At 39.8% G+C, this 23,835-nt stretch overlaps 1 protein-coding gene across 1 annotated transcript; it reads right to left on the bottom strand.

The window, feature by feature from the left end:
* On the bottom strand, nt 1–11,930 carry LOC128398822 (vomeronasal type-2 receptor 26-like). Its single transcript, XM_053360077.1, has 5 exons — nt 11,782–11,930; nt 9,279–9,570; nt 2,466–2,693; nt 1,586–1,712; nt 1–902 (listed from the first exon to the last, which is right to left on the bottom strand). Exons 1-5 carry the CDS (start codon nt 11,928–11,930, stop codon nt 1–3), a joined length of 1,698 nt encoding a protein of 565 aa, XP_053216052.1.
* Nucleotides 11,931–23,835: the final 11,905 nt, after the last annotated feature.

The following is a 23,835-nucleotide window of genomic DNA, read 5'->3' as shown; positions in this document are numbered from 1 at the left end:
CTAGATATTCCTCCTTATTAGCTGGTCCTTTGTGTTCAAGGCAGGCCTCAAGATAATTATGTAGCATTTGGGGGCAAAGATGCAACCTAGTAACCCAGCACTAGAGGACGAAATGGAGAAGATCTCCACAGCCACCATGTATTTTCCTTTTGTGCTTAAATAAGAAGGAACAAAAGACAACCAAACACTGCAAAAGACCAACATGCTGAAAGTGATGAACTTGGCTTCATTGAAACTATCTGGCAACTTCCTGGCCTGAAAAGCCACAATGAAGCTGACAGAGGCCAGAAATACTAAGTACCCCAGAACACAATAAAACAGAGTCACAGACCCTTCATTGCATTCCAGTATGATTTCTTCAGTCAGAGAATGCATATCAAAATGTGGAAATGGAGGAGCAGTACATAACCAAACAGCACATATAATGGCTTGAATAGTGGAGCAGCCAAGAAGAACAGAACTGGCCAATCTTTTCCCCACCCATTTTCTCATCCTGGATCCTGGCTTGGTGGCCATGAAAGCCAAAACCACAGTAATGGTTTTTGCTAAAATGCAGGAGACAGCCACTGAGAATATGATACCAAACGCTGTTTGTCTTAAATAGCAGGTCACTATGTTAGGTCGGCCAATGAATAGCAAGGAGCACAGGAAGCAAAGCAGTAGAGAGATGAGAAGAGAGTAGGTGAGTTCCCGATTGTTGGCTTTGACGATTGGGGTGTCCTTGTTCTTAATGAAAATCCCCAGCACTGCAGCTGTGATTAGAGAAGAAAACAGAATAAAGAAGGCCAAAATAGTCCCCAAGAGCTCCGTGAAAGAGAGAAAGTTAAGGGTCTTCGGAAGGCAGTTATCTTTGTTCTTGTTTGAGAATTGACCTTCTGGGCATTGGAAACAGTTGTCCATATCTGAAAATGGGACAAAGTTTGTATCAATCACTTAATAATCAAACTCAGAATAGAACTGTCTGATTAAATAAGAGTAAATGGGAATACTTTCTGAAAGTTTCTTCCTCTACATTGGTGCCATTGCTCTTTTGCTCTCAGAATATCCAGCTTGGATCAAGCAAGCTAGATCATTTCAGCATTCATCTTACACACACACACACACACACACACACACAAACACAAACACTCTATCAGAGTAGACATTTCTTGTTGTATTTTCATTTATATAAAAATATTTTGATATTTCTTAGGAAAAACAATAACAAGACTCTGCAGAAATACATGTGGGAGGTGTATACATTGAGAAATCAATGTACAACTACACTGATGTTGTGAATCACTATGGATGAAGCAGAAATCTCTATCTTCCAGAGATTTCAACTACACCCATGATATGAATGTTCTGTATCAAAATGTACATAAAAAACACATGCATCATTCGACTTGAAATAAGAGAAAAGCATGGCAATGGTGATGAAATCTTACAGTATACCAAACACATTCTCTGGACTTGATATAAAATGTTATGGATCTATGTCAGAACTAGACAATTGTCATCCCCGTTCTGTTTTAGGGAACTAGATTGACAGCAGAAAAAGGGGATTCAATGTGCAATCCATCATTTAGGTCACTATGTCTTCTACCATTCTGGTCTGAAATCTTTCCTTCTGGACATGGAGTGCAATCATAACAACAAAATGGCTCCCCCTCCTTCTTTTTTCTGCTGTAGCCTGGATGACAGTGATCATTACATCTGGCAAGCGGCAGCACCTATCCATTAAAAATGAAGAGAAATAACTTGACGTACCTTTACAAAAAGGAAAACACACACACACACAAAATGCTGCTGTTGAGAACATTGGGTCCCATGGTAATGCAGGACCAGTGAAAAGAACAGAGCAAGGATACAGGACACTAGAAACAACCAGCTTACATTTTTGATATCAAATTCTGTTCCTAATTATGTTTGGTTGTGTCTAAGAAAACTCCTAACATAGAACTAAGAATGGCCAGGATATCGCACCAGGACTTTATTATACAAAAAAATCTACTCACTAGGAAAATGACCCTTGGAAGTTGATGCCTTGTTCACTTTTTTCATTTTGTCAAGATAATACAGTAGGGCAGCAGTTTTACATTTACCTTCTCTTGCACTGACTTACATTTATTTATTACAATGTTTTAAAATTTGGATTGGCCTTTAAATAATGAGGTGTTAATATATATGGGCAATATATAACTGAATTAATAAGAGAGAAAATAATCATTTATTCAACCACTCTGCTATATGATTTAGTCCCCCATATATGTTACTGAGAATAATAATATATCAGTGTAAGAAGAATTATCAAGGCTCATTGTTGGAACTCTTCCCATTTAGCACTTGCTCTTATATTTTCCATGTACATATGAATAAGTAGACAGATAGATTGACTCTCCTACTGAATGGAATCACCTGGCATGGTTCTTTATTGTGCCTCTTACTAATTTAAGTTTTATCTTATTTCTATATTTGGATCCCACCTGGTTAAATATTCTGTGCCATGTGATAGCCTCTTCATTCACTGTGAATTTCTGATCCGGTAAAGCCTGTGGATCCATCCCTCCTACTTTCACTCGTAAAAACGATTTGTTTGGGAAAAGTACCCAGTTTACAATATCAAATCCAGATATTAATTCACCATTCTCATCAAATGACACTCTGTCACCAGCACTGTTGTTAAAGGAGATACTTCGCAAGAAAGAGTGAAGCTGGAATGAAAAAAAGTGCAAGCCAAAGATTTTAAAAAGAGGGACTTTTGGCGAGGCAAGATAGTGAGTGCCATAGCCACACTGAACTCCTAGGGACCACCAGAACCAACCAAGCTGCTTGTCTGGTCCCCACACCACCTTCACCATCACATCAATGAAAAGGGAGCCCAGGGAGCCCAAAATGACAAGTGAAGAGGCAGCGCAGAGCCTCACACACCCATACCCCGAGAATCTTGATCCCACCGGGACCAAGGGAGCCCCAATAAAATTCCTGGACTGGAGGCCTCCAACTTACTGCTGCTGCCATCACCACCACTGCCAAGTCAGAATGGCAGGAGGGGACGAGAAAGTCAGGGAGGCTGTGAGGGAATGTGCAGCCTAGCCCAGGCCTGACACCAAGCCAATATCCTTGGTAACTGGTGCAAAAGAGTAGACTGGGGCCCAGTGAGGAACCACATTCTGGGGACCACACTGGGGAAAGACAAATGTGGCACAGGCCCTCCCCTGCCAGCGGAGATGTGCAGACATGCACAACCCCCCCCCCAAATATTTTATTTTAATTTTTAATTTTCAGTTCATTTATTATCAATATTTTCAAAACCCTTTGAAGAAGTGTAATGGTGGTGCCCACGTAGGAGACCTGAACAATTGGAGGCGTTTCCTGGAACTGCCGTCTCAGCTCCGATCTAGGGACCCAACACCAAGCCCTGGGGGCTCCACAACAGAATTAATACTGCCTCTTTTTCTTGTTCTTCCCCCCCCTTCCCTGCTTTCTTTTTTTCTTTTTTAGTGATATACCCAAGCCCCCTTTTATTTAATTAATCTCATTAAAGAATTTATATGATTACAACACAATAAAAAAGCAATGGGAAGATGGCATAGGCTATGAAATTAATGCCACCCAGTGGACTAGAATGTGGTCTAAACCTCCCTTGAAATCCATATCAGTGAAAAGAAAAGAACTCACTATGAAACTCATTTACAGATGGTACCGAACACCACAGAAACTGGCCCTGATACACCCAGGAACCTCACAAAAATGCTGGAGAGACTACACTTCCACAGGCATATACCTCCACATGTGTTGGGAATGCCCCAAACCCAACTCTTCTGGACAACAGTCATACAAGAAATACTGGATTTTTCGCTCCATAAGATGCACCTGAACATAAAACGCACCTAGTTTTTAGAGGAGGAAAGGGGGAAAGCCCTTTTTTTTGAGGATCAGCTACCAGTTGTGCAGCTTCTTTTGCAAAGGGGGAAAGCCCCAATTTTTTAAGATCAGCTCAAAGTTGTTGAGCTTACTTTGCAAAGGGGAAAAATCCTGTTTTTATAGGGTTAAAGTTACAGTTCTGCAGCTTCTTTAGGAAAGGAAAGGGAGTTGAAAGGGACAAGAAAAGCCCTTGTTCCCCCCCCCCCAGCCTTCAGAAGAGGCCGGGGGACAGACTGTCCCCGGACCTGGTCTGAAGGCGGTTTCCATAGGAACGCATTGATTGATTTTCAATGCATTCCTATGGGAAACCGTGCTTCGCAAGACAAAAAACTCGCAAGAAGAAAAAACTCGCAGAACGAATTAATTTCGTCTTGCGAGGTACCACTGTATATGTAAAGTCATAAAAATAACAAAAAAAGAAAGAAAGATACTTGTGTGGGACTATTATAAAAAGAAAAACCAATGCTCCAAATCCATAGTAGGCTAATACTTTATTAGGCGATCATGTTTTGCAACATTTTAGTTGGCCTAATGAATATGCTGCCCTAATATGGATTATATAATAGAATAATTATGTGTCTCTATAATAGGGTAGAAAAGTTTGTTTGTTCCTGTCAGGGAACTGGCATCGGAGCCTAGAGTGGAGGTAAGGCTCCCTAACGATGCAGGAGAAGGGACCAGCAGGGAGAATGAGCAAACTTCCTTTGAGGAAGGAAATAGGAGGGACACCAGGAAGCAAGGGGGGACTGCGGAGAGAGGGCTCCAAGACTCTTCCACAGAGAGCAGCGGGGAGAGCCCAGGACCTCCGTTGGGCACACCCACTCTGCGCAGGAGACTTCCGCGCAGAGCGGCTAGGAGAAGACTTGGGGTCAAAGAGTTTTTATGTTGGAAGAAGTTCAGAAAACGCCCACTGACGGATTCTGCCAGTGACTGACACAGCCATGGAGAAAGGGCTGTCCAGCCAGGGAAAGGTTTAGCCAGGCAACGTTGCCTAGAGCTGCAGCACCCTTTACGCACAAGCAACCCCCAATTCCCTTTACAGTTCCAAATAAATAAACCAACAGTTTTTTCCTGTTCTCTTTTAACTCTGGAATTCTATCCACCTTTTGTATTATTAATAAAAAATTACAAGGAGAAAAGAAGTCACGTGAGTGGGCAAAGTATTCAAGGAACACAGGACATTGTTAGCAAATATGTGCAGACAGCTTTTAAAGAAATTAACTTTGGATGAGAAACACTACCTGCCAAGGTTGTACTTTTACTGGACTCACTCTACCTCTGTTTGGCACGGCTCTGTGTTTCTGCCTGGCTGAGTACATCTTATGTAAACTATGTCCTATGGCATGAACTGCATTGTAGATGGTGTAGCTTTGGCCAGTCATACTCATCTCAAAGAGTGTTCCAGGGAGGCTCTCCAAATTCTCTTCACCACTACAGGCATTATTATTATTTTCCATGCCATCCATAGAATCAGAATAGAAGCAGTTGAATGCATTTTCCCAGAAGAGCAAAATAAACCCATCTTCATTTTTTGATTTAGGACGAACAGTCTGCAGGAATTTTCTGAACCCCCTCACTTCATTTAAGTGTATTGCAAAAGTGAAGGCACCATCAAAGACTTGCATATCCATATCCGTCTGTGTTGTGTCTGCTGAGAAATCCCATTGGGCTGTCATGATCCATACTTTCCCTACAGCTAATGGTAGGATATCCTCCAGTGCTGCATATGCATATATTTTAATTAACAAAAAAGAGATAGTAATAGTTTCTGCATTTACAACCAACACTTGAACACTGGTATTCGATAGATAAATAGCTTCGTCCAAGATGGAATCAAAGGAAGTAAGTGTATCTGCCACTTGAGAGGTGGCTGGAATTTTCCCCTTGAGGGCTATACAGATTCCATTTTTCAGAAGCATTGGAATCAAGGTCTGGAAAAACTTGTCTCCATTATCATCGTCCATTGTGAGGATCCCAACCCACGTCCATTGAAAATGCAGAAGAAGCTGAGCTATCCCTTCATACTGATATTCTTCATTGGGCACCATCCGGTAGAATGAAGGGAGATGGGTTTTAACATCAGTCACTGGAGCAATTACACAATAGGCAATCTAAGTAAAAAAAAAAAGTAAATTTCAGTAAAATGTCAGGAAAGTCTTTTTTTCAGGAGATCATTGGGAGAGTGGGGGGGGGTGACATAAGATACTCCTGAAAAGTCATAATGGAGAAAACAAATGTCTTCAGACTATATAGCAGGGACTTGCCACTGACCATCATTCAATACGATACAATAATCTTTAGTGACATTATCCCATACAGAACAACAAAATTGAAAAAATCTACACCAGACATTCAAAAACCAACAAGCCTGCTATCCCAGCTATCCCAGCCTGGTTAGCCCCCTAAAAACTCTGATACCCCATAAATAAATACAATGTACTCCCATAGAGACTACCTTACACTGCATTTAAAACCAAAATCGTATTTGAATAGAAACTGTTTCTCAGGTGGCTAATCCTAGTCTTTATAACCCTGTACCTTCTTCCAGAAGGCAAAAGCTGAAAGAGTTCATTTCCAGGGTGCGCACTATCCTGCACTATCTCTGCAGCTTTCTTATGACACCTGGAAGCATAGATTTGATCCAAGGTAGGGAGAGTGCACCCAATTATTCTCTCCACAGTCTTTACAACCCTTACAAAGTGGCCAAATTGTTTCCACTTTCTACTTTTTGTTGTTGTTGTTAACTTTAAAAAAGTTCAAGCTTTGTAACTCAGCTTTCCCCTGCCCACATATCCTGGAATGACTTGAGAGAAACATCACCTCATATTATGTTGCACTCCTGTCAAGGCATTCTTGGAAGTGTTGCTGTCCAGCAATGGTGTACAGCTTCCCACCAAATGCTATAAACCTAAAGGTCCCCTCTTCAGATAACATGAAGGATGCTCTTTCCTTTCAGTGTTCTCCAATGACTGAATGCTTTTGTGGGAATCTAGGGAATGAAAGTGGGCTAAGGGGTAGAGGGGATAGATCAAACTTTTGAGTGAGGAGGGAACCATTTGTCTAGTGTGTTATGCCTGTTCCCATTTACATGTTCTAATTGTTTCCACATTGCATAGGAATGTTGTATGCACTTTATAAACAATCCATGCCCAATTTTGGTTGGCTACACTTTGGCACCTTTTCTTATTTATTTCACAAAATTTATACGTTGCTTGGTGTGTGTTTTTTAAAAAAATCTCAAATGACCATTTACAAGCCTACTTTAAAATATGTAAAAGTTAAAATACTAGAACACATAAAAATTTCCTCAACTTTCTAAGCATCTAGGTAGGCTTGCCTAAACAAGAATGTTTTTGCTGTTGTTTAGTCGTTTAGTCGGGTCCGACTCTTTGAGACCCCATGGACCAGAGCACACCAGGCACTCCTGTTTTCCACTGCCTCCCACAGTTTTAACAGGTGCCAAAAAGAATAGACATGGTGTCCCTATGCGTAGGTGTTGTCACACTAAATAGTTGAGCTCTTACAAATGCATCATGGGTATTATGTGGCACTTGTAGTAGTGTTAATTCTGTCGTTCAAAGCAGTCGAGTAGGCATACGTGGAGTAAGGCATTTATGGGTTTTTTCATGACCAAGTTGTAATTTACTGCTTGTACCATTTGCGTCTCGAGGCCCCAAGACCCACCCCCAAAATAAATACACATGGACACTTATATTAGTTTAAGTTTTTGGGCAAATTTTTGGCCACAACTTTATTGAAATACAATCACGTGAGCGGTATTGGCTCAGGCATTGACTCCCAATTGTAACTGACTCCACCTCTCAGGGTGATCATCCAATGGGGTAAACCAAACGAGGGAGCTATGTCGATGAGGACCAACCTAAGCTCACCCCAAGGTTCCTGTGTTCCTGGCATGGCCCTAGGCCCTCAAGCGGACTTTGGACGAGATCCAGGATGCCCAGATTCCTTTAACAGAATACCCAGTTCCTGGAGGGGCAGGTGATGGCCGCACCTTCCCTCCCCACAATCCATCTAAGCCAATGCCTAACCGCCACCTTACAAGTTGTGATGATTTGCCAAGGGGTAGGCGAAAACCAAATGGCTAAAGCCAATCTGCCAAATGGAAAAATTCCTACCCAACCCCTGTTCCAAAACAGGCGACCCAAACCAAAGCAAGGCCAAGCGACTCTACCTAAACTAGGGAGGGTGGGCATGTGTTCAACAATGCGAAGTAAGTGCCCCTCCTTGCGTCACACTGCCGTTTTTAAAGCCTCTGGGATGACGCCACTCACTGGCTATTGGCTAAAATCGCCTGGTGTGATCCCAGGGGGATGGCCAGGACCTCTTAAGGTAAAGGTAAAGGTACCCCTGCCCGTACGGGCCAGTCTTGACAGACTCTGGGGTTGTGCGCCCATCTCACTTAAGAGACCAGGGGCCAGCGCTGTCCGGAGACACTTCCGGGTCACGTGGCCAGCGTGACATCACTGCTCTGGCGAGCCAGAGCCACACACGGAAACGCCGTTTACCTTCCCGCTAGAAAGCGGTCCCTATTTATCTACTTGCACCCGGAGGTGCTTTCGAACTGCTAGGTTGGCAGGCGCTGGGACCGAGCAACGGGAGCGCACCCCGCCGCGGGGATTCGAACCGCCGACCTTTTGATCGGCAAGCCCTAGGCGCTGAGGCTTTTACCCACAGTGCCACCAGCGTCCCCCAGGACCTCTTACTCCCCCCCTATTTTAACCCTATCAGGTGAGCTCTTGGGTCCTGCGCGCAACCAGGACCCTCTGTTATGAGGATCCCATTTCTTTGGTTGCTAGTATTTTATTGTATATTTTATTTAAATGAATAAGGAAGACTTCATTAATTAGATCATTTAGTCAGTTGCTAGGTTTCTTATTCTGTCTTTGACTACCCATTCTATGCCAGAGACACTGAAATGAGGTGTCACAATTGCCAGTGGGAGATGCTCTGGCCCAGCTGCAAAACATACCCTTGAGTGGTGGCAATTCCATTTGTAGCTGTTTTGGGGAGGGAGGGTTACCACTTGTGCCTTCCCATAAAGAAATGGGATTAATTGTTCACTTTTCCTCCAGCATGAATTTCCTCCAGCACTTTTCCTCCAGCCAATTACACAGTTGTGTTAAATACACATTCATTGTTTGCAGACTGACACTTTCTTTCCAAAAAGAACAAAAGAGAAACTGAAAAGGCCAATAGTAGAAAGGTAAATATTATCTATAATAATAATAATAGTTATTATTTATAATAATAATAATAATAATAATAATAATAATAATAGGTATTATTTATATCCCGCCCATCTGGCTGGGTTTCCATGTGGGACAGTTGCATAGCCAATCCAAATATTTTACCTGTGGAATCTTGTAGATGCCTAAAAGAGTAGCCATGTAAAGGGAGATTTCAGAGTCGAGTCCTCCAATGACGGCCATCAGATTCTTCTGCTTATTGCATTTGAAGTTGGGGACTACGGTTTTATGACTGGAAAGAAGTTTCAGGGTGTTCTGATGAGTCATCCTTGCATTTGTATAACTGTCATAAATGTGGAAGCCAAGGCTGACATTTGGTAGAAGTTCAGGGTTCTCGTTTATCTCCTTGACAGCAAATGCCAAGGACAAGATACGCTGGTAGCTCTTTGTCCTTGAACTGAAGAAAGAGTTAATTAAGGCAGATATATAGCTCTTCATCAACCATCAGTTGTTAGATTACTTCTAATTGGAAGGAATATTAGGAAAGAATCTTGCCTGCTTTGTAAGTTAGGATTTAATAACAAATTTACTAACAGCAGCTAGCACGGTAGTTGGAAAACTACCAGATGTTGGAAAACTTTGCAATTAATAAAGATTGATCACTGGTATAATATCTATGGCTCCATTTCCCCTTTTTATTAATTGAAATATACTCGGAGTTGAGAGTGGATTTCATGCTCTTTATTGAGCTCATAGTGGTGAGGAGGAATGGAAGTTCCCCCACAATATCTGCTTTATATACATTGTTTACACAATGGGCTGCACGTGATTGGCTAAATCCGGGATTCTCCTGTAGGCCAATCAGGTTGTGGATTCACTTCCACCTGGAGCTGGATTGGGTGGCTCCTGCGGACCAATCATACTGCTGCATTGTTCTAGGACCAATCAGACTGCTGCATTCTGAATCCTATTGTTCTAGGACCAATCAGACTGCTGCATTTTGGATCCTATTGTTCTAGGATCATTCAGACTGCTGCATTTTGGATCCTATTCAACTCAGTACATAACATTAATAAATGTTTATTACTATGCATACTATTTTTCTAACAACTCCCCCCCCCCAATGTTTTAATAACCTTCTTGTCAGGTAACACATCATGCATTTTTGCTTCTTTTATGTATTATACTTCAGTTGTGTTTGTTATGTTGCACTGGTTTTAAATGAGATCTTGTGCACAACATATATATATATATATATATATATATATATATATATATATATTTGTAATGATTTGTTGGGTCTCTGGACCGTAATAAAGATTGATTGATTGATTGATTGATTGATACACACACACACACACACACACACACACACACACTTTATATGACTTTGCAGTATTGGAGGAATAATAAATAAATAAATAAATAAATAAATAAATATCATGACTTAAGATGCACAATAGTAGTGCTTAAACATTTATTGCTCTCAACCATAGATCTTAAGATTCGAAAGCGAAAGCATTAATAAATCCAAAATCATATTAGTTGTATATAAAATGTAGAATATGCCAATATGCACGCGAGAATGTACAAAATATTGTATTCTCAGTCAGTTTTGATTAGAAACTACAATGCTCTTATACATTTTCTAAAGATTCAACTCAACTGCCCCCAAACACACACACACACACACACATGCCATTGTTCAGCCCCGATGGAAGATTTGTAATGCCACATAGGAAACCTGGCTTCGCATGAAACCAGAGTGGGGTAGGGAAACAAAGCTGAAGGCAGGTTGCACAACAGCAGTGGCCCTGGCAAGGCAGCAAGAAGGGAGCAACACTGCAAGGGAGGAAAACAGTGGTTTAAACACTGGTAGAAGTTTCAATAAAGCAGGGTTGGGAGGAACTGCGAGGAAAATTGCCAAAGATATAGCTTTGAGTACAATGGAATATATGGGAGGTCCACATTAGTTATCTATCACATACGAAGCTGCTGAGGAATGAAAGACAGAGAAGTCTGAGTGCAATGAGAAGGGAACACAGAATAACTATCTGGTGATTTTAAAAGAAAGCAAAGGTTTCAGTAGACTGAACAGTGTTCAACATGGGGGGGAGTGGCAGTTTAAAACAAGATATGAGTGCAGTGAAAAGGCAGCTTGGAAAAGTTCTGCATTAGCTTTTCAGTCTTAGCTTCTGTGTTCTACTCATATCTGCTATTTCTCCTGGCGAAAAGTGGTTCGTTTGATTTATTTCTTTATTAAAAATCCCTCGGTTTATTCAAAATCCTACCACTTTTTTCTCAGCCTCACTTCACCTCCATTTCCTCAAACTTCTTTAGCTGAAAAAAGCACCTTCTCCTCCCCTCACACACAAACCTGGTTTTGAAGACGAAGGTGAAAATCAGTGCAAAGTAGGGCTACATTACAGAAGATAGAAGTGGCTTCAGAAATGCAACTGGAAAGGGGAAATGAGAAGGGGAAACCCTGTGTGTTAACATGGAGGAGATAGCCGGGGTTTGTTGAGTAGATCAAGCATGTGCGAAGCCTTACTTCTTGATATATGTGTACAACATACCCAGAATTCATTAAGGACATTTTTAACCACTTTTTTCAAGGAGTAATAGTTATGACCTGGCCTGAAGTACGCAGAGAAAACATACTCCTTACATAAGTTTTAGTTCTTCCAGAAACGCGTTTGTGGGATGTACCCTGAATGATAGTTCATCAGATAAGTAGCCATACTGAGTAACCATAAATCCAATCGTTAGGTCCCCTGACTGATAATATTGGTGTGGGAACTGGGGGGAATCAACCATGGTATGCATAACAGCATGTGACTCACAGTCAGTCTGAGGGAGTCGCGGAAACAAGAGAAGCAGAGGCAAAAGAAACAACCCCGTCATCTTGAGCCACATATTCATGCAGAATGCCCAGCATCAATCCAAAATAAACGTCCAGTCTGTTCACTGGCTCTGGACCCTTTCTAATGAAGGCAATCTCACACAGATCAGTCTGACAGCTGTCACCCTGCCTCTACACCACCCAACATCCCAGCACTGAGTATTCAATATCTACTTTCAGAGTTTGTTAATTATTGTGATTGTGATCAGAGAAAATCCATCCACATGGGATTTGGCAATATGCAGGAGGACAACTAATACTTTGTGATAATCAAAGTTTTCAAAGATGTCTCCTCAGTGTATTGCATTGTGCAAAACATTAATTGTGGCTGAACAATAGAATAAAGTATTCTTATTTTTAATCTAACTTAATAGATAAGCCTCTCTGATTGTTATGACAGCTGGATAGTTTTAGGATACTGACCATAATTTATTTTTTACTGGAGTTTCTGGTTTACTCTGCATTCTAGGCAATATTCCACTCTATTTCAAGGACTGTTATTGCAATTTTATGATAGCATAACCCAACTTTGAGGTCATTTGAGTGGATGAATTATTAGCTAAAAGCAAAGAACATAAGAACAGCCTGCTGGATAGCAGGCACATGTAATCAACAGCACATGTAATCCAGCATTCTGTCCTGACAGTAGCCAACCACATGCCTGGAAGAAACAAGCAAGTAGGATTCAATTGGATGTCCACTCTCCCATTCTGTAGCTTCCAGCAACTGATATTTAGAATCATTACTCACTCTGCCCATGAATGCAGAGCATAGCCATTTTGATTAGCAGCCATTGATAGTCTTATCCTCCAAAAATTGTCCAATTCTCTTTTAAAGGCATCCAAATTTGTGTTCATTGCTGCCTCCTAAGGTTGTATTTCCAAAGTTCTAGATCGTTAATCTAGAGTTAGATAACTTTTGTTAAAAAGCACAGATCCCAATACTCCTCCTCGGGGGACTCCATTTTTTTACTTCTGTCTATTTGGTGAACTCTCAATTTATTCCTACTATTTGCTTGCTGTAACTTAAGCAATTTGTAATCCACAAGAGGACCATTCTTCTTATTCCTTGAAGTGTCCTTGACTTCTTTACACAGCAGTTAATTCAGAGAACTGCCCATATTCATAAGATAATATAAAATTAGCCTGCTGGGTCAGGCCAATGGGCCTTCTAGTCCAGCATCCTGTTCCCACAGTGGCCTACCAGATGCCTGAAGGAAACACACAAGTGGGACTCAAGCACAAGAGCAGGCCCCAGCCCAGCCCACACCCTGCATGGTTTCAAGCAACAGAAGGCAGTGATAGCCAGTAACTTGAATGGCTCTAAAAGTGGATTAAACAACTTCATGGAGAATTAGGTGATCAAAATGGCCACTCGTCATGTCTATACACAGCCTCCAAGGTTGGAGGCAGTAAGGCTTCTCCAAACCAATTGCTGAAAAATGCAGGATGGATGAAAGCTCTGGATAAGAGGAGACTGAGAGGAGATATGATAGCCATCCTTCAATATCTAAAGAGCTCTCACACAGAAGATGGAACAAGCTTGTTTTCTCCTACTCTGGAGCGTAGGACAAAAATCAAAGGCTTCAAGTTAAAAGAAAGGAGATTGCAACTAAGCATTACGAAGAACTTTCTGATGGTAAGAGATGTCTGACAGTGGGACAGACTGTGGTAACTGTGTATGTGCTGCTCAAGAAAGCCACATTGAACTAAAATCTCTGTAAAATCTATCAGCCAGTCACCAATACACTATTCCTAGTTGTGATGCATTCAAATGCCCCCTAAGCTTGGTGCCCGGTGTGGTGGATCCAGTAGTACTAACCTAAATCCACCTCTGAAGTCACACTCCAATAGCAATGGATCTCTTTGAACAGCAAAATCAGAGATACAGCTGAAATTACTATTAAAGAACATTTTTAAATCAATCAATATAAAGAAATAAATGTCATTTAAAATGTGGCCCATATAATTGAATGGATATGAGCATTATGCAGTATAGAAAGAGATAGAAAGAAATGGACTCGAAGAGAAGATACAAAAAATAATAATACAGCTGGATTGGAAAGTATGGAAAGACTGAGGGGAGGGAGAAAAAAGTAAGTTATATGACTTCCGGTTCAGCGCGACTCCGACTCAGGCGGGGATTTCTTCCCAGCGGAGAATCCCGAGCTTTTCGGAGAAAATAGGGGTTCCACAGGGCGCCATGGTCCCCTGAAAAGTATCTGGAGGGTGTTCAGATACACTGGTTCCCGCGGAGCCAAAACGCGGACCTCCCGGCCGTCAGGTAACTCCGGTTTGGAGCGAAGAGTACGGCGGGGGGAGAAGCGGGCTGAGGGAAGCCATAGCTATCTCCGAAAAAGCGAAGCCCCGAGCCTGTAGGAGAAGCGCTGGATTCTCAAAAAAAGGAAATTTGAGCTCAAAAAAGGACAAAAGTAATCTGGATGTCATTTAAGGAAAGATTCGAACAAAAGGAAGTAAAAAAAGAGCTCAATTCTTATCTGAAATCATCGCGGACGCAGAGATCTAAACAAAGCGGAGGAAAACGTGAGTGACGCTAGCGGCCAAAGTTTCTCTCTCCTCTCTAACTTTCTCTGATTACACTTGAAGATACAAAATAACTGGCAAAAGAGGAAAGTAGAGGGGGAGCAAAGGGATAATATTTTGTTACTTTTAGTCCTGTTTGTGACAGTGGGAAAGAAGGGAAATCTAGTTTCACTTTGAAAGTTCTGCGCAACGGAAGATTCCATTGTTTCATTGTTTAGACTCCATTGCTCATTGTCTTTGTGTGCTTTGGAAGAGGAAGGGGGAAGAAGGTGCGTCTTTTGTGCTATCTTTTTCCTTCGGGATTTTGATTTTACGTAACCTTAAATAACTTTAGACAACCTTAAATAACTCTAAATAATTTTTATGGACATGCCACTATTGCCATTGTTTTTGGGAAGTTAAAACAAAAGCTGGGCAGACTTTTTTTCTTTTTCTTTTTCTTTTTGCCAGATGGTGGACTCCTGGTGGATGGGGGAGAAATTACAACTTGTTTTTCTGGTGTTTGCTTGACTCCCTGGGCCGGCCTGTCGTTTTTGAAGGTTGGATTTTTACTTTTGGGGGATGAACTCTGGTCTGCCTGAATTTCTTTTGGAACCTTTTGCTGGTCTGAATCTCTGTGGAATTTAGCCCAATTGAGGGCAAGAAGACTAAGAGTGGTTCTAAAAAAATACTTTACAAACGACCCTATAAGGAATAGCCTAAATGGAGGCATGAAGATTTAAGAATTGATCTAAGCATCTGATTTCAACTTAAACTTTGGATACCCCTGGAGCGATTACAATTTGAATTTTGGTTTCTTTTTTGGGGGGCTTTCGGATTATCCTATTCGGTGGATTAGCCTAATTGGTGGCAACAAGATGAAGATATTGGAACTTTATTCAAAACGATTTATTATAAATACATCAGAACCAAATATACTGAACTTTAGTGAACTTAATTAATTGGAATTTGCTCTGAGCTTTGTAAAATATTTGCAAAACTGATTTATATTTTCTTTTTTTGGGATTGGTGATTCTAATATTGAAATAGGTTTTATATTTAATTGGTGCACTACTAACATATTTGTACAAAATGTCTCATCCACCAAAGAAAGGTGGGGATGGGGGGACTCCAGCAGAAAGAAAGGGGTCTAAGCAAGAATCAGATTTCAGAACAGAAATATTAAAAATGTTCGCAGAGATCAGACAAAGTGAGAAGAATTTGGAAACAAAAATAGAACAGGTGGACTCAAAGATTGGGAAAATGGACAAGAAAATAGATGAAACAGTAAATGAACTGAAAGGGCAAATTAAAGAGGTATCCAAAAGAACTCATGCGTTAGAGGAAGGAATGAAAAGGACGAAATTGGAAATGAAGGAATTGAAACGTGAAGATGACAAAATCAGGGTAGGTCTCTTGGAAACCAATAAATCACAAGAAGAAATGTGGGATGTGATCTCCATGAATGAACTTCGGCAACGGGAAGTCAACTTAAGGCTGAGGGGGGTACCAGAAAGCCAAGGTGAGAATATCAGACAAAAATTAGTAACAGAATTGGCACAATGGTTGGAGTTACAAGTAGAGGAGGTGGCAAGTACGGTACAGAATGCTTTCAGAATGAAAGTGAGAACGACTAAGGCAAGAAAATTTCCAGGGGACTGTCTTATAACTTTTAAGGATAGAGACATGAGAAATTTGGTACTTCAAAAAAATAGAGAAAAAAGATTATCTATAGATGGCAGTTACATAATCATCTTTAAAGATATTCCAATTAGATTGTTAAAATGGAGAGACCCCTACAAGCCACAGGTGCAAATTCTCAAAAAGAACAATATAGAATTCAAATGGGAGTTCCCGGAAGGAATCTCTTTTATTTACAAAAATAAGAGGCACAGACTGACCAGCCCGGAACAGATAGGCAAATTCCAGAGAAAATATAAAGAATTACTAACATAGGAAGAAGAAGAAGTCAAAGGAGCAACAGGAGGAGTGGATGTTAAAGGAGTGAAGGATTTGTGGGAGAAGATGAAAATTGGAGAAAAGCCTGACGACGACGAAGAAGAAGAAGAAGAAGAAGAAGAAGAAGAAGAAGAAGAAGAAAGACTATAATAAAATAAATTAGAGGAAAAATTATTATCATTTTTATTAATTGGAAACAATATGGCGTTAAAAATATGGAATTGGAACATTAATGGACTGAACGACAAAAAAAACGGAATAAGGTGGAACAATTTCTAAAGAAAAAAAAACTTAGATATAATCTGTCTGCAGGAGACACATGTGGCAAAAAGGCACAGGAAAATTCTGATTAACAAAAGACTCGGAAACGAATTTATATCTTCAGACAAAGAAAAGAAAAGAGGAGTGATTCTGTATATAAAAAGTAAAATTGAAGCCCAGCAAATTTTTAAGGATGAAGAAGGAAGAATTATTGCTGTTCAAATTAACTGGCAAGGTGAAAAATTAATAATTGTCGGGATCTACGCACCTAATGGAAATAAAACTGATTTTTACAAAAGTTTGGAAGAAAAATTGTTGGAATATGTGGACCAAAAGATAATTGTGATGGGAGATATGAATGGGGTAGTTTCAACAGAAATGGATAGACTGAGAGACAGTGGAACGAAAGAAGGTAAACTACCCAAAACATTTTTTGAAATGGTAAAAAATAGTTTAATAATTTAAATTATAAAAAATAATTTAATAGACATTTGGAGGCTAAGATACCCATTGGAAAAACAATTTACATTTTATTCAGAACCAAATCAGTCGATGTCTAGAATTGATCAAATTTGGATTTCAAGCGAATTAACCCCAAGAATCCTTCAAGTGGAAATTGAACCGGGGACTTCCGGGTTAGCGCCATCGGCTAATGGCGGATTCCCTTCGAGCTCCAGAGGGAATCGGCTCCACAGGATTAGGGTCTTACCGCTGCGGCGACGCGGGGACCCATGAAAATCACAGGCGGTGAAGCCTGTGAACCTGGTGACTCGGCAGGCACCATTTGCGCCCCCCCGACCTGCGAAGGAGCCTTTTTAAAGGCTTCGGAACGGGGGACGGGTGAGCGGCGCGGTGCTGAGAGTTGACTGCTTCTCCTGCGGAGTGAAGCCGCGCTGCCATGGCCGGAGAGCGCTGACTTCTTCTTGTGATTTGGACTCTAAAATAACAACCCGTGAGTACTAAGGAAATTGGATTTTTAAGGAAATTTTTGTAAATTAGGCACGATCGGGGAAGGCGCAAACAGGAAGTCCGTCTCCCCCGTCTTGTAAACAATCTAAAGCAAGGACCTGCTAACTAAGGTCGAGAGAATTCTTTCTTTTATTATTGGGTAAAAGACATTAATTTCACGATTTGGCACTAGAAGAAATTTTACTGGAGGATAAGAGCTAATTTTGGGAGCTGAAGTGCCACCCCCCCGGACCCGGGAGTGATCCGCGAGAGAGCCTGTTGAAAAGACATCGAAGAGTTTGACAGCTGATACAAACTAATTTGATTTTTGGATTTGAACTGGAAGGAATACTAAGTAACCATAATCCCTCTAGAGGGGATTTTGGGACATTACAAGAATGGCTGAAGGAGGAAAAATTCAAGCTGAATTGGACAGAGTCTTTGTTCTCTTGGGAAAGCTACAAGGCCAAATTGATGTTTTGGCTACAAATGTTGCAACTCTGGACTTAACAGTAAACAAATCCATTGAATTTGATAAGGAATTGACTCAGGAAGCCCATGCAGCTGGACAAGAAGAGAAACTTGAGAGTTTTGAGAGTGTGAAGAAAGAGATATTTGTTGTTCCTGAGGAAAAGGAAGGAGGAGATGTAATGTTACAGAAAATAAAGGAGGGCCAGAGGCCTGACATGATGTTTACAAAGGAAAATAAGAACTTGATGGTGAAAATTTGGTCTGAATTGGAGACTGAAGAATGGAGAGATCTCCTTATGTGGAGATCGGAAGACCCAAGGATTACAAATTTGATTAAGGCGGAAGTTGGAGCTTTGGCGACATTTGGACTTGAAAGGAGTAAGAAACAAGATCCAGGCTCCACTTTTAAGTATGGAGGTCTGGCTGGAAGAAACATGGACCCTATTGGATTAGTGCTTCTCCGAGATTTGGTGCTTAATACCAAGGAATATCAAAAAAACCCGGCAGAGAGGAACTGAGAGAGAATTAAGAGCCTCTGACGTGAGATCTCCAGGCTGATAGTAGACTGACTGATGGACGTTTGTTGGGGATTGAAACCAGGAGGGGGGGTGGAGTTTAGGAATCCAAAGGGTGTATAACTATAATCTGTTTTGTTTTTACTTTTGTTATTTGCATGAGAATTGAGGAAATCGTGGAAGGGAATTTAGGCCGACTTTAGAAAAAGGTTTTAAGAATAAGCACTGATGTATAACTATTGATGTTTATAAGGCAAAATTGGTTTTTTAAAAGGAACTAAATATAAAAATTAGGGATAAGAACTTGTTGAACCAACAATTGGAATTGGAATACAAGAGGGGGAGGTGTGGGGAAATCAGGGAAATATGTTATTGAAAATAAGGATTGTGAATTCTATGTGTTTTTAAAATTTTTTGTTTTTTCTTTTTTGATTTTTTAATGTATTACAAAGGAAAATTTTAATAAATATCTTTTTTTAAAAAAGGAAATTGAACCAAGAGTAATCTCAGATCATAGTCCGATCAAGTTAGAACTCAAAGGCTTTGAAGAAAGAACATTCAGATGGAGAACGAATGATTATCTATTTGATGATCAAAAATTTGTACAAGAGGCGCAGAAGAAACTGAATGAATATTTTGTGGACAATTGTAACAAAGGAATGAAGATGAGTATAGTGTGGGATGCAAGCAAGGCGGTGATGAGAGGGTTTCTTATACAACAAAATTCAATCAAAAAGAAGAACAGAGAGAAAGAAAAGAAAGAGATTTTAAAACAAATTATGGAAATGAACAAAAACTAATTAAAAAACCAAACAATACAAGAATTAAACAAAGCATCAAGGTCTTGCAAACCCAATTTGCAATGATAATAAACAAAGAGGTGGAATGGAACATTAAAAAATTAAGACAAAAGAACTTTGAATTTGCAAACAAATCAGGAAAATGGCTTGCTTGGCAGATCAAGAAAAGGGAAGGACAAAGTACAATAAACAAAATTAAAGTGGAAGGAGAAGAGATAATCAGCCCTAAAGGTATTAAAAAAGGATTCCTGGACTTTTACAGACAATTGTATAGGAACAAAGAAAAGAACAACATGAGGAAAATAGAAAGATATTTAAAAGAGAAAGAGGTGCAAAAGATCCCGACAGAAGCAACAGAGAGGCTGAACACCCCGATTGACATCGAGGAGATCAAGGAGGTAATAACAGAACTGAAAAAGAGGAAAGCCCCAGGACCAGACGGCTTTACAGCAAGGTACTACAAAGAGTTGAGACTAACCCTGATGACACCATTAAAAGAAGTAATGAATAATATCTTAAAAGAGAGAGAGATTCCTGAGACCTGGAAAGACGCATTTATAACTTTTATTCCAAAAGAGGACGCGGATCCAACACAAGTAAAGAACTACAGACCGATTTCTTTATTAAATACGGACTATAAAATCTTTGCAGGAATAATGGCAAAGAGATTAAAAAAGGTTTTACAAGAAATCATTCATGAGGACCAAGCGGGTTTCCTTCCTGGCAGACAGATGAGAGATAATGTGAGGAATATAATAAATATTTTGGAATATCTGACAGCCAGGAATGAGAGACGAGCAATGTTAATGTTTGTAGATGCCGAAAAGGCATTTGACAATGTATCATGGGATTTCATGTTGAAAAATATAGAATATATGGAGATGGGGAATGATTTCTTTAATGGAATTAAGGCAATATATACTGAACAAAGGGCAAAGCTGATAGTAAATAACGTGATAACAGAAGAAATTAAAATATCAAAAGGTACTAGACAGGGCTGTCCGCTCTCACCTTTGCTGTTTATAATGGTCCTGGAGGTCTTTCTGAATTCAATTAAGAAAAATGAGAGGATAAAGGGGGTGACAGTAGGCCAAAATGAATATAAAGTCAAAGCCTTTGCCGATGATTTGGTTATAATGGTGGAAGATCCGATGATTAGTGCAACTGAAGTGTTAGAGGAAATTGAAAAATTTGGTGATGTGGCAGGTTTTATTTTAAATAGGAAAAAAACTAAAATTATAATTAAAAATATGGATCAAACAATGATGGAAGTGCTGCAACAACAAATGGGTATTGAAATTGTTAAAAAGGTTAAATACTTGGGAATATGGTTAACTCCAAAAAATATCGACTTGTTTCAGAACAATTATGTTCCGGTGTGGAATGGAATCAAGAAAGATCTGGAGGTATGGGGAAGGTTAAAACTATCCTTTTGGGGTAGAATTTCAATGATCAAGATGACCGTGCTACCAAAGATGTTATTCTTATTTCAGATGATTCCAATACTAAAAGGAGTAACGATTTTTAAGGAATGGCAAAGAATGATTTCAAGATATATCTGGCAGGGCAAAAAGCCGAGAATTAAATATAAATTACTAACAGATGCAAAAGAAAGAGGAGGCTTTGCCCTGCCAGACTTGAAGTTATACTATGAGGCATCATGTCTTTGCTGGTTAAAAGAATGGATAAAACTTAAAAATACAAAACTATTGGATCTAGAAGGATTTGATAACAGATTTGGGTGGCATGCGTATCTATGGCAAGAGAAGAAAAAGGGTTATAAATCGTTTGAAAACCATATCTTCCGGAAATCGTTAATTGAAGTATGGGACAGATACAAAAATTTATTAGAAATGGGGGTTCCACATTGGCTATCCCCACTAGAGGTTATGGGAGTCAAGAAAATTAACATGAGGAGTAATTGGATTACTTACGGAGATTTGGTGGTGAAAGAAGGAGAGAAATGGAGATTGAAACCATATGAGCAAGTAAAAGAACATGTATTTGACTGGCTGCACTATTATCAGATAAGTGATATATTTAAAAAGGATGTGAAAGAAAAAGGGTATAAAGAAAAAGATTCGAAATTTCAAACAGAAATTGTTAATAATGATTGAAAGATAATCTCAAAAATGTATAAAATTTTACTGGAATGGCACACGATGGATGAGGAAGTCAAAGCGGTAATGATTCACTGGGCCAGAGATTTAGGGTATAGTATAGATATGGAAGATTGGCAAAAAATATGGAATGAAAATCTGAAGTTTACAGCATGTACTACATTAAAAGAAAATGTTATGAAAATGGTATACAGATGGTATATGACACCAGTTAAATTGACAAAAATGTACAAAACCTGTAACAAATGTTGGAAATGTAAAGAGAAAGAGGGTACATTTATTCATATGTGGTGGGAGTGTAAGAAAGTGAAGGGGTTCTGGGAAATGATATATAATGAGTTAAAGAAAATGCTGAAATATAGCTTTGTAAAGAAACCAGAAACCTTCTTACTGGGAATAACTAAAAATGAAATAAATAAGAGGGACTGTAAACTCTTTCAGTACGCAATAACAGCAGCGAGAATATTGATGGCCCAAAAATGGAAACAAGAAGAACTACCGACTTTGGAAGAATGGAGAACAAAACTAACAGACTATGCAGAACTGGACAAATTAACTGGAAAAATCAGACTTCAAAGAGACCATAAGTTCCTAGAGGACTGGGGAAAATTCAGAGAATATTTGAAGACTGTATGTGAGGAACAAACAACGCTAGTGTGTTTTAAAGAAGATTTGTGAAAAAAATAAGGAATATTGCAAGAATGTAAATGAGGACAGAAAAATTTTACTTAAAGGTGATACTATAATTATGGAATGTGAAGATAGAAATTTAACTACGGATGATTGTCAGAGGAGTTGAGGGAGGTTCAATAAGTCAAAATATGTGATTTGGAAAATTGTATGATTGGAGATATTATGGAAAAATTTAATAAAAATCTATTAAAAAAAAGAAAAAAGTAAGTGATAAATTACCTGAAATAATAGGATGACTCAGTCAGGTAGAGCATGAGACTCTTTATCTCAGGGTCATGGGTTTGAGCCTCATGTTGGGCAAAAGATTCCTACATTGCAGGGGTTCCACGTGGTCCCTTCCAGCTCTAAAATACTATGATTCTATGATGTGACAAAGTGACATGTGGAATATAGAATCAGCATGATGAGGAGAAACAAAAAACAACAACATGCCAAACCAAGTCAAACCAAAATAACAAGCAAATATAAAGTGTAATACATAGAAGTAAGACTATATACATCTAGGGAGTCCTAGGCTCATTGCCTGTAACTGATTACCACTTCTTCAATGTTAGTTATGAGTAGGGAAATCTTTGAATTCTTCTTTCACTTTGATTGATAAATAAATAAGACAAAAATATCAAAAGTAAATATTAGCCTAAGACTAGAAATAGTGCTTAAGCATGTTTTGTTACAAGGTTTAGATCTTAACAGTTGAGTAGCAAAGCATTCATAAGTCCAAAGTTTGATCAGTGACATTTAAGCTGAATAGCCAGCAAGTATAAGGCAAATTGTTTTCGATGGTAGGAAGATGTTTTGATTAGAACATACTAGGCTTTTATACAGTTTCCTAAGATTATAGCATTATATCATACTGTTCTTCATGGCTTCCTAAGAATTAAATTTGTACAAGTTAGGTAAAGGTAAAGGTACCCCTACCCGTACGGGCCAGTCGTATCCGACTCAAGGGTTGTGCGCCCATCTCACTTAAGAGGCCGGGGGCCAGCGCTGTCCGGAGACACTTCCGGGTCAAGTGGCTAGCGTGACGAAGCTGCTCAGGCGAGCCAGCACCAGTGCAGCACACGGAAACGCCGTTTACCTTCCCTGCTATAAAGCGGTACCTATTTATCTACTTGCACTTAAGGGTGCTTTCAAACTGCTAGGTGGGCAGGAGCTGGGACTGAAAGACTGGAGCTCACCCCGCTGCGGGGATTCGAACCGCCCACCATGCGATCGGCAAGCCCTAGGCAAGTCCTAGCACCACCCGCGTCCCTTGTACAAGTTACTCAAAGGTAATTATGAATTATATCTTAAGGGCATGTTTCTCTTAGATGTAAAAAGAAAGTTAGCATGAAGGTGTCAGAGAAGGTAAAAGAACAAAGGAAGTACAGAATGTTGGCAGTTTTGATTTCAGCAATGCTGTTTTTCTTGTGTTTTCCCTCTGAAGTTAGCTTATTGTGGTTTCTTATTAAGCTGGTTGTGAAAAAGCTACCATCCCTTTAAGAAGCTGTTAGCTCCGTATGTAGGCAGAACATCCCATTGATAAGCTTAA

Source organism: Podarcis raffonei, chromosome 13, assembly GCF_027172205.1.
Source record: "Podarcis raffonei isolate rPodRaf1 chromosome 13, rPodRaf1.pri, whole genome shotgun sequence".
NCBI lineage: Eukaryota > Metazoa > Chordata > Lepidosauria > Squamata > Lacertidae > Podarcis > Podarcis raffonei.
Note: the sequence above shows the minus strand (reverse complement) of the source record. Positions and strands in the feature narration are given on the sequence as shown.